Source organism: Trichinella spiralis (assembly GCF_000181795.1).
Source record: "Trichinella spiralis strain ISS 195 chromosome Unknown Scfld8, whole genome shotgun sequence".
Taxonomy (NCBI): domain Eukaryota; kingdom Metazoa; phylum Nematoda; class Enoplea; order Trichinellida; family Trichinellidae; genus Trichinella; species Trichinella spiralis.
Genome location: NW_003526947.1, coordinates 647,082 through 662,938, shown reverse-complemented (window position 1 = coordinate 662,938; position 15,857 = coordinate 647,082). Strand labels below are relative to the sequence as shown.

At 30.1% G+C, this 15,857-nt stretch overlaps 2 protein-coding genes across 2 annotated transcripts; one reads left to right on the top strand and one right to left on the bottom strand.

Moving 5' to 3' along the window:
* The first annotated feature begins 3,864 nt into the window (after nucleotides 1–3,864).
* Nucleotides 3,865–5,153, top strand: Tsp_10406 (calmodulin). The gene is made up of 6 exons (XM_003372797.1): nucleotides 3,865–3,870; nucleotides 4,065–4,262; nucleotides 4,325–4,514; nucleotides 4,612–4,706; nucleotides 4,773–4,920; nucleotides 5,104–5,153. Exons 1-6 carry the CDS (start codon nucleotides 3,865–3,867, stop codon nucleotides 5,151–5,153), a joined length of 687 nt encoding a protein of 228 aa, XP_003372845.1.
* Nucleotides 5,154–7,896: 2,743 nt separating this feature from the next.
* Tsp_10405 (putative snoRNA binding domain protein) lies at nucleotides 7,897–15,192 on the bottom strand. The gene is made up of 14 exons (XM_003372796.1): nucleotides 15,051–15,192; nucleotides 14,547–14,681; nucleotides 14,246–14,391; nucleotides 14,070–14,196; nucleotides 13,800–13,963; nucleotides 13,434–13,461; nucleotides 13,105–13,158; nucleotides 12,962–13,021; nucleotides 12,783–12,863; nucleotides 12,221–12,379; nucleotides 10,736–10,793; nucleotides 8,793–9,073; nucleotides 8,451–8,680; nucleotides 7,897–8,355 (listed from the first exon to the last, which is right to left on the bottom strand). Exons 1-14 carry the CDS (start codon nucleotides 15,190–15,192, stop codon nucleotides 7,897–7,899), a joined length of 2,124 nt encoding a protein of 707 aa, XP_003372844.1.
* Nucleotides 15,193–15,857: the final 665 nt, after the last annotated feature.

Genomic DNA, 15,857 nt, shown 5'->3' with positions numbered 1-15,857 from the left:
TTTTTGAAATAATATGTTTTTTATGAAATTTTAAATTTGAAATATGCGCATAATTGTTGTTGTTGCTGTGGAAACAAAGAAGTTAGCAATTTTGACCAAGATGTCGTCTTTTTTTTTTGTTAACAAATGACGAATGAAAGAATTTTTCTGTGTGAATTTTTCACGTCATATGGCGCACGAGGAAGTTGGCACATTGCATTATTATGAATGCTTTCACTTGCTGCAAAGTTATCTGATCTCTGGGCAGGAAAAGTTCACTCTTTTTCATCAAATAAGCAAATTTCATCTTTCCATTCAACTTGAAATCTCGCCTGTGAAATGGTAAATTTGTCTAATTTTTCCTTTTCCTCGTTTTCTTCCTCTTTATTTATGTTTAAATCGTTTTATTAAATTTTTTCATTCTCCATTTATTAGATCCTATTCGAGATATTATTTATTGATAAAAGCTTTTTTCAATAAATTACCAAAATATTTTTTCCAAATTATGCACTATTTCGTAAAAACTGTTCAGCTTTTGATTGTTTGCATTTGAAATTTTATTAAAATTCAAGCAAATATACTTATTTTTTATGGTCAGCTATCCAAAAAACTGAAACTAGTGTTTATTGCTTACTCCATAAGAATAAATTTTTATTACAAAAAGAATCGAATGATTGAAAACTTTCATTCAATATATTGACCAACATATTATCTTTTGCTTTAAATAGTTTGAATAATTTGTATTGTCTAATAAACTGTGTACATTTTTCTTGTAATTAATAAAAAAACTTAAAATTTGCATATATGTCCAGTGAACGCGTCGGGTAGGTACTGTTACAGGTTAACAATGCTATGCAATACAAATATAATTTAACCTATGCTTGGTGTTGAAGTAGCATTGATTATTTTTTTTCATTGGCATAAATAAATTTTTAAAACATTACAAAAACAAGCATGGCCGTACAAAAAGAAACGGTAAAACTCTTTATAAAAAAACAACAGTATTGTTTTGAAATTCAAAATTTATTAACATCACCCGGTTTTCTTTTTTAATAAACATCCTCATTACTGTTTATTGTAACTTTTTTTATTTGAACTGCGTTATTACTGTAAAATTTGTCATTGCATGGAAATGTGTCACTGAAAATGCAGGTTCATGTTTAAATTGGATCAAAATTGAAAAGTCTTTTCAATGAATGAATAAGACAAAACTGAATGTGCAATAAAAATAAATTATGAATGTTTGGTAAATTTCAAAATTGTTTTGCAATAATTATTTTCATCAAATATGTAATTTTAACTGAATGAACGTAAATGCGTAAATAAATATACACATTTCGGTCAAATCAATACAACAATGCCCCGTTTGCATTTCTAAAGCCGCGCAATACACATACAGATATGTATTATTTAATAAAAATGTTTAACGACAAGATGACAAAGAAAACATTGCAGAAACTTATACAGCAATCTCTTTTATTGTTTGACGATCAGTTTTCATTCACTGGATTGTTCACTTGATAAGATTGGCAATCTGTCTGCATTATTATTATTATTATTAATCATATTTGGTCGTTTGTGCAAGCTAATTGTCTGTTCAATTGTTTGCAGTGTCTCACTGTTCATCATGATAAAATAATTATCCTTTCCACTATGAGTGCAGCAATTCATTGATCTGAAAATCACAAAGTGAATTATACATTTCATTATTACTATTATTATTATTATTGCAGTACAGTTGAACATTTTATTACTACAGTACAACTGAACCTTACTTTGTCAAGATCAGCATTCATTTTTGCATATATTTCAAAATTCCTTCATTGTATTGTACACTTTTTTCTTTTAAAGGCATTTTTCAAAATAAATATTCATTACAACTGTTGTGCGTGTATGTATGTCTTTTTTTTAATTTCTCTTATTAAAAACTTTATGAAATAATAATATTTATAGCAAAATTTATGAAAAAAATTTAATTTTATTTGAAATAATTTTAAATTGATATGCACTGCATGCAAAAGAGGGCACTTATTTCAGGAATGCGGAAAAGGATCATTTCCATAGGATCCTTTCTATGTCATTCATCTTATTTTTAAAGTGCACTCAGTATCTCTATCACACTTTAAAATTAAAACACTATTGAAGATAATGTTTTAAATTTTTAAACAAAATAAAGTTTAAAAAAGAGAAGAAGAAACAGAAGAAGAAGAAGAAGAAGAAGAAGAGAAATAACGGGCAGAAAGCGGCTTAACTTTGGAAAATTGTTTTAAGTGCAATTGAACGTTTTCCGAGTTTTCATAATTTATCACTAAGCAAATTCGAAAATATTTTTCAAGTAAGTGAAGTTATTATTTGTTTATTATTCAATTGAATTGAATTAACATTAAATTAGTGGTAAAATAAAAAAAATAAATTATTTTTCATTTTGCATTCTTTTAATAATAACAAAATTAATTACGAATAAACAATCGCTTACTGCCAACTTTGTCGTTAACAAAAATATTTAATTCTGTTATGTTTCTTTTTTAATAAACATAGTGCATTCGTGAGTGTTTTATATTTGTAAATTTCAAAAATAATTAAATTTCAAAAAATATTGGAGAATAAAACTGAAAATTAAAAATACATATATCCCTGTATTTTGTACTTGAATATTTTGATTGAAAAAAATGTTTCAGCTTGTTCAAGTTCATATTTTAAGGTTCAAAACATTCATTGTAGTTTTTCTTTTTTTTCTATTACTTGAACATTTCCCCTGGTCAGTCTGTGATCATATAAATCAAATTTTATTTTCAATTATCCATGATTAAGGTAATACTTGATATTGATTTATCCTGCATTTTTCTTTTTTTATTTCCTCTTTATTGAATATTTCATCCATCAGTGACAATTTAACGTATTATATTTTGTTTTTTTTGGTTTATTTAAAGAAAAAAAATTAATTCATTTTCTTTTCCACAACAGCATAAATTTACCATTGCAGTTTTTATTGGGTAATAAAAGGAGTTTTATTGTTCTTAATTTAAAAAAAAAGAAAAATAAAAAGCATCTTCCAAAATCCACACATTCAGCTTATTTGCATAAGCTGGTTGTCAGTTGTATCTTATTATTGAGGTAGTTGAAATTGTTGTTATTGTGCTGTTGTTTGCTGCGAAATCACAAAACGAGTTGCATATTCTTGAAGAATATATATATATATATATATATATTATAAGCATATTTTTATACAGTTATAAGCAAGTGATTAAGTTGATTTGATACAAAACTGTGCTATTTGAGGCAATGATCAAGGCAAGTGAATTGGTGTTTCAGTTTGTTTTTCCAATGACATGATATTTGCTTTACGTCTAGTATGTAAATTACGTCATTAACATGGCTTCAATTGAATGACTGAAGTTGATGTAGAAGCGTGCATCATTTGTTTTGCCCCGGGCGTGTGAGAAAACATTTTTCTTTTCAATAATGAAATATATGGCGAGTGAAGTTGTCAAGAATTGCACCTTTCTCCGTCAGTTTGCATAGTGTTTTTCACATCCAAATGGCACGGGAAATAATTGTTTGAAATTATCTACATCTGGGTCTGGGTCTGTATCTATTCCTCTGTCTCTCTCTCTCTCTCTCTGTGTATTGTAATTTATCCCATTTATACACTGTTATCTCATTTGCAATTTGCATTTCATCTCTTGTAATCATAAAAATTCTCTTTTCACTTTGTTTTTTTCAAAAAACATAAAAAACTAATTACAGAACAATAAAAATAAAAAAAGAGTGAATTAATTCATTAATTAATTATGGCAATCAAATTTAACAAGTTTCATTTGAAGTTAAATTATAGAGCAGTAGCCAGTTTTCTCGTTCTTTTTTTTCGCTTTCGTTTGCTTTAAAATGATAGTTTGAGATAACACAAAAAAACAAAATTAGAACATTTTCTCCAATGTATATTATTCTGTGTTAATATGCAATTTTGTAACAAGTGCAGTTTTTCGTATTATCAATTTCAACAGGTTAACTTCGGCTCAATCATCGGCATGCTAATTAGCTAAAAGCATCGATGATCATTTGCAATTGAATTTCATTATTTTTAGGAAGAAGCTGAACAAACCGAAAAACTGAAGGCCATTCGTCGTATTTCGGAGTCGCGTCTGCGACTCGGAAAAGTATTTCGCCGGTGTGGCATGTTCCTTTTCAAGCCAATTACCAACAGTACTAATAATGGTTCCAAGCAGTCACATCCTGTCACCACGTCGAACGATCTGGTCTCCACATCTTATGATGCAGAACATGTACACCAATATATATACATTTAATTTTTTTAATTATTAACATGTCCATTTATTTATTGAAGGTAAATTCAAATGCACCTTTTCGAAATGTTGAAGAACTTGTCGAGCAGTATCGCTTTGCATTTGAGATGTTTGATCAAAATCGAGATGGCTTTATTACTGCCAGTGAAATGTATACAGTAATGAGCAGTTTGGGTTTAAATCCCACGACTGAAGAAACAAGAAGCATGATTGTCCAAGCAGATGCAGATGGTAATGAAAAAACGAAACAAAAAATACCAATGCACACATGCACTGACACATTTATCTTTGATGAGAAACATTTATTGACATTGTTGTCATATTTTAGGCAATGGTGAGATCGATTTTTCAGAATTTGTCTGCTTTTTAACTGGCCGACAAATACCAATCAATGAAGAGCAAGAATTATCAATGATTTTTCAAGTATATGATTCATTTTTAAAAAATATATTTTCAAATATTTCAACTTTGCTCGTATTTTCTATGCAGCTGTTCGACCAGAATGGAGATGGTTTCATTTCTCCACAAGAGCTGAAGAAAGCTATGGAAAACTTAGGAGAAGATGTCAGCACAAAAGAGATCAACTTGATGATCTCAGCAGCAGACTGCAACGGTGATGGTTTGATCAATTATGATGGTAAGTTTCTTCTCTTTTTCTCTCTATATTTAGTCACTTATTATTCTTATTATTTTACTTTTATATACGTAAATATGTTAATGGTTTATGTTAACATTAGCATGTAATGTAATAATTATGATTAAGATTATGATTATTTTTGAAAATGTTTGATTAAATGAAAAATTGTTTTTCTTTTTGTAGAATTTAAGAGAATTACTGCCTTGCAGAAAAACCGAGTTTTATTTGGTTGACAGTAAAGCATTCCTCCAGTGCAGGCTTCGTTGTTTTCAACAATCTTTCTGCCAGTGGTTTTTCTATTTCTTCTTTCTTTTTTTCGTCTCGTCAACTTATTTCGTCTGATGTTCTTTTTTTCAAAATTATGTGTATTCACAGTTTAAAATTGCTGATAGCAACTTCCGCTTCATGTGCTACTACTGCTACTTGCCTCGCTTGTTAGTCTGTGTTGGAAGAAAAAATCTGTTTGCTTGTATAAGCAAAAGAATTAATATAAATTTTTGTCATAAAGCATAACGAACTTTTAATTTATCATGTAGTCACGAATTTCGATGATGAATATTTGCTAGCCATTTTTATATTCACTTTCATTTTCAGTTTTATTATACATCACTGTTGTTTGCAGCTTGAATGTCTCCTGAAGTAATAAAATATAAATATATAAAATTATGAACAGCATTTATTCAAAATTTGTCACTTTGTTAACAAGTCTGATTTTGCTTTTTAAATTAGATTACAAGTAATTAATTGTTCATTTATTTAAATTGTCCATAAACTTTTGTAATAGAAGACAAGATGAAGGAAAGAATATTATTTATTTATTTATTTATCTATCTGGAAAATCAGTGAAGTTTTTGCACAGATTGTATAATAAGCATGTTGTTGCTGTTGTTATCTGATGAAAAGTACATCAACAACAATGATAAATGGTGAAATTAATGTGAACGTGCGTTTTGTTTGTGCATTATCATATGTGTTGATTCATCATCGTCGCCCTGTTGGCATTTGCATGATTCTTCTCAAAATCTCATCCATCTTCTCTTTAAATCAAAACGATGCACGTCTGAAAATTTGATTTATTAAAGCTCAAAACTGAACTTGGAAACCCTGTTTTCATGAATAATTTGTTCAACAATCTTGATTTTGTTGAAAAATTAGTTCATTTTCTTTGCTTATCTGCCATGTTTATCTTCATCTTTCTGTGCTTGTTTGTTTTGCAATTTACTCCACTATTACATGCTGATTCATAGGAAAACATTGCTTTGCAAGTAATTTATTAGTTTCTTACACGTTTCTTCATTCATCACTGCTTCATGATGATTCTTCAATTCGTCTCATTTTTCTGTAAACAATACTTTCAAAATCAGATTCACATTTCTAAATCAAAATTAATAATAATAATAATTAACATTTTCATTACTTGACCGAATGAGTAGGTTAGCATAAATATGAAATTTTGAGGAAAGATCTTTGCACTTTAAAACAAATATTCGATAATGTCTTTAGACAAAACAAAAGGTTGATCATATTCTTATCTGCACTGTAAATCATTCAAAGCAGTACTTCTTATCATCCTACCAGTGAAATTAGTTATAGGTTTATTGCATTATATGTTGCAATAATTTTTTGGTTATTCTTGATATATATGTTACGCATAATGTTGAAAATTGCCTATTCTTGATAATAAACAAAAAGATTGCCTAATATGAATAACAGGCAATTTTATTGGGTTGTATATTAATTAGGTTCAAATACGGTCCGAATAATTTGCGCCATTAAATAGATTCATTACGAAAGTTATATGTAAGGAAAAGTCGACCACTTCTAAATTTGTTAAAGTTCTAATAGATAAAAAGGTTGTGTATGCAGAAAAGCTCTGTGCTCTGATTAAAGAAAAGAATAGAATGCAACTTCACAGCGAGATTAAATAATTACTGACATTTTGTGAATCCAATCAGATGGTCCAAAATTTGTTCTTGATTATAATTTAAAAATTGGCATGAAGTTTTAAAAAGCGGCAAGGAAAATAAACTAATCTGATTGGGCAAGTATGATGAAATAAGATGCATCGAGAAGCACAGAATAAATGAACCAGCGTCATACAGGAAGCGTGTCATTTGTATCTCACGTTTTGTAAAGAATGCCAAAAGAAGAGAACAAGAAAGCTCCCAAAAAGCCAAGTGTTAAACCACTGGCAAGTACAAATGTGATGTCACGAGCCCAGGTGGACTTGATAAATGGTCAAACTATGCCTGATGATGATTATAAATAAATAAATATATATATATCAGGGCTTGTTTGAATCACATTATGAAGTTTTGCATTAGGCTTTTTATCTGTTTAGCTTTCTGGCATTCTGCAATCCGACAACGGTCGGGAATTTTCAAAACATGTTGGCCAGAGTTGAAGCTCGTCACGGGTAGCCCCCTACACTCTCAAAACAAGGTGCGGTTGAGCGGCTAAATGGTGTTGTGCAAGAGAAATTGGAAATATGGATGCGAGAAAATGAATGCAAAAGATGGTCAATGGCATTTGTCTAATATTGAAAAAACGGCTCACCAATTTTATTAACATATTGGCACTGATATTCATTTAATTTTAATTTTAAATTTCATGTAAAAATTCAAATGGAAAAAGTATTTTTATTAATGAACAGTCATTTTTTAAGTTTTCTACAAAAAATCATGCAAACTATATGAACAGCGTATCCGTATATGGACTATGTGAACGAATGTAGGTGAAAATTTAAAATTAAAGAAAATTTTTTTTCGAAGAATCAAAAAAGCGTTGTAATATAGGAATAAAAAGTTGATCAATAGGGTATAATTTTTCTTGAAGAAGTTTGATAAAAGGAAAAAAAACAGAAACGAAAGCTAATATGACTTTGCACTGTTTAAAATAGATTCCTTGAACAGGTGTGCGTATGTGATGATTTGTGGGATCGGTAGTGATAGATAAGAAGAAATGGACAAGATGTTGCTAACGACATTTGGAAATCCAATTGGTCCGACGACATTTATCGCACATCACTTGACAACACCAGTGAAATTTGCAATTGCAATTTTCGACAACAAGTTCCGCTTGGTGGAAATATCCACGTCCACAGCAGACAATTTCACAGTCGGCAAAGCTGTGAGTTTGATTGCGCACACTACAAATACGTCCCCTGGTACCCACCGAACGGATATGACTCAACGGTTCGCAGTATGTTGGCGATTGTTCAAAATAGACAAGCTCGGCCGCTTTTAGCTGCTGTGCAATGTAGCGTGAATCGTTCGGCGAATGGTTCTGCAATATGAACATTGCTCGGCTTAATTTTTTCTTCAAATGGGTTCCAATTTCGCGGAATTCGGCCGGAGATTTCCAGCATGTTTTCATCTGACAACTTCCCGAGATACCGTGACATTTGCAATCTCGTTTCAATGTTCGTTTCAATGCCTCAAACAAAAAAGTTGAATTATTGAAAATTTTAATTTCTATTTCTGCTTTTTTCTCCACTCTTCTACAAAATAAAATATACAAAATGTGCTTACCATTCGTCCGGCTTTCAGATTATGCTTGTAAACTAGCTTCAACAAGTTTGCCTTGTGAATACTGTGCTTCGATGTAAGCAATCGTCTCGAATTGACCAGACCAAATTTGATGCTGTACGAACAGCCGCCCCATTTCCACGCCTGTTGGCTAGAATGTTGTCGATTGTTGCAAGTGCACGACGTCAGCTGTCCATTAGCACAAGCTCTTGCTACACTCCAAGCAGCTCCGGCTGAAGATAAAGCCACCAAAAATGACGTTTCTTTGTAACCTTCAGGGCAAAAAGGAATATGCAAAAAAAAAACAATTTCATTATTTTTTATTGAAACAAGCAATTTTATTACCGAAATTCAATATTGGTGGATTGTCAAGTAGAGTATAATCCATTGAATGGTAACCGAACGAACAATTCCAACGATTGTGCTTCATTTGAAATTGACATTCTCGGACAGCTTCTTTCAGGCCAGAAAGAAGAGATTTTGCGAGGACGGGTCTGTGACGGCACAAGACGAACAATTGACGATTGCGTCGAATGGACAATATCTCCGGTGCACATGCTTCTTCCTTTCTTGGCCACGCATCTTTGAAATGTTGTCTTCTCAAACTTTTTGGTAGCATGTGAGCCCTGCATAAGCAGTGATAACGTGAAAATGAGACTTTCAAAAATAGCCATCAATCATTATTTTGGCTACTAATATTATTCCACTACATTCATATACAATATCATATCATGCAAAAAGCTATTGTTATGAATAAATAATAGAGAAAAAATAGATAATGACAATTGAAGGAAGAGAGTATTTTAAAAAATAATTTCAAATTCGAATACAATCGACATAATTTTGAAATAAATATGTTTAAATTATTCTAAAAACAAAAAAGATCAGATAAGAATGAAAAATACTAGAATAAAACATTGAACGAATGAAAGGCAAACTCAATCAATCAAAAATTTGTCCAAGCGAATCTTAAAAAATTTAAAATTTTTGCTAAATTTCAATTGAAATTGGTTTCAAAATTTTCATTCTATTTTGCCGAACTTATTTTAAACTTTTTTTAAATAATATAAATAGTTTCATTGTCTATTAATCAAAAATGGAAAACTATTAAAAATAGATTCAACGTATTGTTGATATTGTATATTTTGTAGCTCCATAACAAGCTCCGTAATGCAATTGACTATCTGACTATGAAAAATTGAAAAAAAACAATTCTGTGGGAATCATAAAAAAAAGAAAAGTTATTTATTTCATTTTTTTCCCTTTTCGAGCATATCAAATTTGAACAATATGATAAAAACTATTTCCATCATAATTTAATCCACATGTTGAAACTGTATCATTTGAATAAATTAAATTGTATGTTGATATTATTTAAGATAAATTTACAAATGACAATAAATAAATAAATAAATAAATAAAATCCATTTGTAAGTGATTTAGTAGAAAATGGAAGATTTAAAAAATTTGCTTACCAAGTAAAGGCGAGTATAGCTACGATAACAAAGGCAAGCTTATTACAACTATTTGCATTTTTAATCATAAACATTGTAGTTCATTTGAGTATGCTTGATCAGAAGCAAAAAAAAAGAAAAAAATAACAACAACAAAACACAATAAATTGCAAGGAAATAAAAATAGTCACAAGGCGTAGTAGTTGTCCAGTGTATGCCGGTGAATTGACATGTCGTTTTAAATTTTTAACATTAATCACCGAATGGAACGCAAGCAAAGAAAAAGAGACAGGGACAGAGAATGCTAGCCAGACAAGAGATGAAAAGAAAAAGACAAAGACAGCAGACAAAATTTGAAAATGATAGAAAAAGAAATGGATGGAGGAAATTGAATTTACCTTTTTCCAATTAGCAATCGAAAGTATCCGTTCAGCAGAGACATCTAGGCAATAAAATGGTAAAAATTACAGAGTACAGGTTAATCAAAATTGCCCACTACAATTGTGCCTTTCAACTTTAACATCCCTATTAGGAGAAGATGTAATGGAATGAATGCTCGTGAAATGGCATCGCATGTTAAGGCTAATACGTACCTACTATTGAAAACCTGATTTTCCAAAATGGCCGCTGACATGGTGGCGGTCGGGTTTTATTCATAGCCGAGCATAAAAGAAATCTGGCCAACGGCAGTCAGTAGCAGGAGCAAGAGCAGAAATAGCAGCAGCAGCAGCAGTAGCAGTAGCAGCAGCAACAACAACCACAACGACAACCCTGAACTACAAAGTATATAATTGAAAATCTGAAATAAAAGCTGATTTATGCAGTACTACTTACTTACTCATTGTCGTTGTTCTTTTTATTTCAGAAGCTCCATTGCTTGAGAAATTTCCTTCTACAAGATAAGAGAAATTGCTCCCCACTTGACAACGAACCACATATCAAAATGACCATCATCAATCAAATTTGAAATTTTCACCCTGAGAAACTATGCATACCCCTCCTATCTACCCCGTTTCATCTCCAAAATGGTTCAATTACTCTTACTACTACTACTATAACAATTGAACTGTTTGTTCACTTCCGGAAATTGCATACAAATCACTAATAATACAAAACTGTACAATTTTTCACATTGCTTTTTATCATAACAATTTTATTACAATTAATTCTCATTAAATAACTCATATCTGTTATTAATTTTCTCTTTTATTTTTGACAAAATTTACTACTTTTAATTCATAAATTCACATTAAATAATTTTCATCGATATCATCATACATGTATATGTAAATTTGAATTTTGCTTTCAAATCACATGCAATCGTAATAACTGACTAATTCTTTTTTTTATATTAATAACAGTTCATAAAATTAATCCAATCCTATTTTTATATTTTCTAACTGATAATTTTTTAAACTACAACTACTTTACTTATGCTTTTCAATATCGAACAAACAGTAAATAATAATAATACACTGAACTTTTGAATAGATTTTTATTTCAGACAGACAGACTGACAAGTAGACAGGAAGATAGATACAGATCTGTTTCGTGTATTTTTTTAATGCTGCTTCTTTGTACTTCTAAAAAATAAACAAAAAATATATTCCATATACACACAGACAAACAAAATGCATACCAAATCCTTTCATCATTTTTACATCGATCTTATTCCTTAAAAACAACAACAAATTTAAATTTATACCACCACACACACACACATATATATATTCATTTATATCACAATTTAAAAAAATTTATAATTCATGAAAAATGAAAATAAAAACACTGATGCAACATTAAAACAAAAGAAACAACAGACAATCAACCTACTTCTACTACACTGTCGTTCTTCTTTTTCTTTTTTTTCTTCTTTTTCTTCTCAACTTCAAAAAAATTAATTAATTAATATTTCACAAAAATGCTAAAATTCAACCTAATAATAACAATGATTTATTATGATATTGGATAAATAAAGTGACAATCAACGAAATATGTCCAATTTCATCAATTACAAATTTTCCTGACTTTTTTCTTATTATTATTCTTAATAATGTAATAAAAAAATTTTATATTTTTAAAATTAGAATTATTCCACCTACTCGACTGTGTAGACAAATTCAATTTAGATTCTCCTGTTTCTTCTTCTTCTTCTTCTCTTTCTTCCCCATACAAATGCTGTTCTTCTTTCGCTTCATGCTCTTCTTCTTCCATCTGATGCTTTTTCATTTTCTTCTTCTTTTTACTTTTCACTAAAATTTATCACATCTTTCAAATTTCACAATTCATCCATTCAACATTACAAATTTTCAAATCTACCTGATAACTCTTGAGATAGATTTTTTAAATCAGTATCTTCTTCCTCGACGTTGCCGTCGTCGTCTTTTCGTTTTTCTTCTTTTTCTTCTTTAACAGTGATTTTTTTCTCACTTGATTCAATCTCTTCACCACTTTTTCGTTTCCTTTTTTTCTTTTTTACTGAAAATCATTTTCAATCAAAAAATTTTTATCATTTTTCCAATGTAGAGTTTTATTTTTAATAAAAAACCATATTCTCATATAATTTTTCCAAATCATTTGGATCTGCTTTAGCAATTTTAAATTTTTACATCATTTCAATTGTAAATTTTATACATATTATTCACTTATTTATGCATATCCACTTTGCATAATTACTAATCATTTCTTACCGTTCACGTCTTGAACAATCTCCAACTGCGGTTCGGTTTTAATTTCACCAAGAGCCTCTACAGACTCTAATGTGATGTCTGCGCTGTCAGAGGTGCGTTTCTTCTTCTTCTTCTTTTTCTTCTTGTCGTTATCCTCTGAATGAAAAAAAAATATAACCCATTTGATTCAATTCAATCAAAATTTCACACACCTTCAACAATTACACTACTCTCAACCATCTCCTCCTGTTCCACGAAACTTTCAACTGCAGGTTGCTCCATGAAAACACTTTCTACAATCATCAGAATAATTTGAATATTCATAAAATAAAAAAACACTTTTTTGATATGCCAAATTAATAAAATTCTGCAAAAGACAATATTTTCAAACCTTCTTTCAAATGCTTTTCTTTTTTCATTTTCTTTTCAACTTTATAACCTTCAGCTTCCCCTAGAAAGATGATTTGGAAATTACAGTAAACAAAATTTCATCATCAATGCAATAAAATGATATAACACTGAAATAATAATCACCGGCAAGTTGATGCTGTTGAATAGTCAATTTTTTACTTCGTTCCTTTTTTTCATCTAGAAATAAACAGTATACATTTTCAGAAATAGAAACAAATTTGAAAAAGAAAAATGAAATTTCAAATTACCCTTCAGAATTGAAGTTAACTTTAATTTCTTCGTCTCGATAAATTCTGAAGCATTGTCGTTTTCATGTTTCCTTTTACGTGGTAATGTAAAATCTGCACTAGTGTCATAAAATTCGCCACCGCTAAAATTAAAATTTCACCAAATTCAAACTCCCCATTCGTTCACAATTATTCTAATTCTCCCTCTCCCTCATCACCACTTACTTACCCGTGTATAATAGACGGAGTTTCTCTAAAACGAACTTTTTTCGTTTTAGTCGCTTGATGAGTCTATTATTTAATTTTTGTATAAATTAATAATATTCGAGCGTTTTGAATATTGAAAATTCCTACAATTTCTGTCTCTAGTGCTTTAATACGTTTTTCCAGTATGGCTCGTTGTTCCAAACCCAAAATGTTCATATCACCATCATCAGTGTGTTCTGATAAAGCATCATAGCGAACAGCCAAAGAGGCTTTGTTTGCCAACATTCGGGCAACCTAAGCAAAATATACATACATACATAGGATCCATTTTTTTTATCAAAAATTTTCACTTCATTGTATAAGCAGCAAAAACAGAAAACTTACTTTTCCTTTCAATTTTTGCGGAACGGTTGAAATAATTTGCGCGTGATAAATCAAGCCGTATTTTGGAGTGTCGCGTTTAGTTTTGATCGCCCGGAACAACGCCTTCTCTGCACCAATAATTTGAATTGTCGACGCAGACATTTTGGACAAACCCAGTAACGATCCTAAAACAAGAGAAAAACAAAAAAAACAAAGATAACAATAATAATTTTTATTATAAAAAATATTTTTCTGAAGAAAAATTAATAAACCATATTGTTGTTATTTTACCTGCTCGAGCAATTAACCTAGCTCCAATAATCTCTCCAGTCAAAGAGGCGAGATTCGGTGCCAAAGAAAACATGCGAGCTCTCAAATAATTGCCCAATTCGGTACGATATTTGCTGATTTCAATTATCTGAAATTAATTAATCAAACTGTGAAGATAAATATGAAAATTTTTCTACCTGTTTGCAAAGAAGCTTTATACTCTTCAAATCAGTAGTAGAAATTTCCGTGCCCAAACTATGCAGTGACATTTTTTTCACTTTTTTCTGCAAATCTTCACTCAACAGATCAGAAAGATTTGTCATCGGCGCGCATTCACGAAACCCTGAAACCAAAAAAAAGAACAATTTCAATTGCGTAAATTTGACTGAATAATCAGATTGGATTTATGAATAAAATAATATAATTATAATACGGAATACTTTTTCCGTTTCGTCAACACCAAATTATACACTGATTTAGTTATATTAATTTATATACCAATTCGTTCCACTATCTGTGCGTAGAGCAAATGATCGGAGATACACTTTCCCAATTCTGGAAAATGCCAACCATACCATTCACGGCATCGCATAGCATAATTGTTCAATTCTCTGTCAAGATCGTCATGCAGACCTACAGTATATAAAGATAATATAATTTCCACTGTAATAATGGAAATTGAAAATGATAAAATAATTACCGATAGCTTGAACAATCATCATGTCAATTTTCTCGGCTGTAAATTTCAATTTGTGACGCGACATGCTGATTAAAAACAAAAATTTAGCAAAATCACGAAAAAAAAATATTAAATAAACAAACAAACTCTACTTGTGAGCCAAAGCCACTGCCATATTTTCAAGTTCCCTGCGTGGAATGTCGACAAGCAGTGCGTTCAGATTGGATCGAACACCACGAAATAATTCGGTAATTTTCGAATTTGACAAGCAACTTATTCCAGGAAATTTTTCCTAAAAAATTATATAATTTTATTTTCAGTACATTTTTCTGAATTAAATTGCACCTGAATTAAATTGCCAAGCTTAGCATCAGCAACAGCGAGCTTTTCCTGCATCTCAGGAAGCACAAACTTTTTTATGACTTTTTTCAACGGTTTGGAGCATTTATTTTCCATAATATCCATCGTTGCTGAAATATTTCATTTTGTGAAACAAAAATAAACTTTTTTAAAATCAAAAAACACATACACTTCAAAGATTGATTAACATCGGAGAATTTTCTGAAATTCACAAGCTGCACGCTAAAATATGTAAAAAAAAGAAATTACCGAATGAAAATTTAATAATGAAAATCACGTACAATTGTCGAGCTTTGTCGGGCGATTCAAACTCGGACCAAAGATCGTCAACTTTCATCAAGTTGAATTTCTCCGAAATCTATTAGGGGAAAAAATAATAAAATTGAAAATTATTTTCATAAAATGTTCAACAAATTTGAAAATAGAAAAAAAACCATTCACTGCTTTAATTTAATTAAAGAGTAAACTTTATTTTTTAAATTCACTTGTAAATTATTATTTCAGAAAGAATTGATAAGAATTTTATCATTTTACATTCAAAGCAAAACAAATATGCCCAAATAAATTTTATGTCATAAGATGCAAATAAATTAATCTTTAAAATAATATGCTTTGAAAAATCAATTTTATTCGATTGAATAATAATAACTGCAGAAGATTAAAAGTGACGCAGTCAAGTCTTGATAATCAAGTCAAACAAACAACGACAGAAAATGATAAATTACTAAGTTCGATTGAAGCGTCCCAAGTGTCATTTGCAGTTTAGCACG

Coding starts and splice junctions, on each gene's coding strand:
- Tsp_10406 (XM_003372797.1), top strand. Junction 4,263..4,324: donor CATCTTATGATGCAGAACAT/GTACACCAATAT, acceptor TATTTATTGAAG/GTAAATTCAAATGCACCTTT. Junction 4,921..5,103: donor TGGTTTGATCAATTATGATG/GTAAGTTTCTTC, acceptor TTCTTTTTGTAG/AATTTAAGAGAATTACTGCC.
- Tsp_10405 (XM_003372796.1), bottom strand. CDS start 15,192: ATGGATATTATGGAAAATAAATGCTCCAAACCGTTGAAAAAAGTCATA. Junction 13,462..13,799: donor CGCAAAAATTGAAAGGAAAA/GTAAGTTTTCTG, acceptor AGTTCGTTTTAG/AGAAACTCCGTCTATTATAC. Junction 8,356..8,450: donor ATCTGAAAGCCGGACGAATG/GTAAGCACATTT, acceptor TTTTTGTTTGAG/GCATTGAAACGAACATTGAA.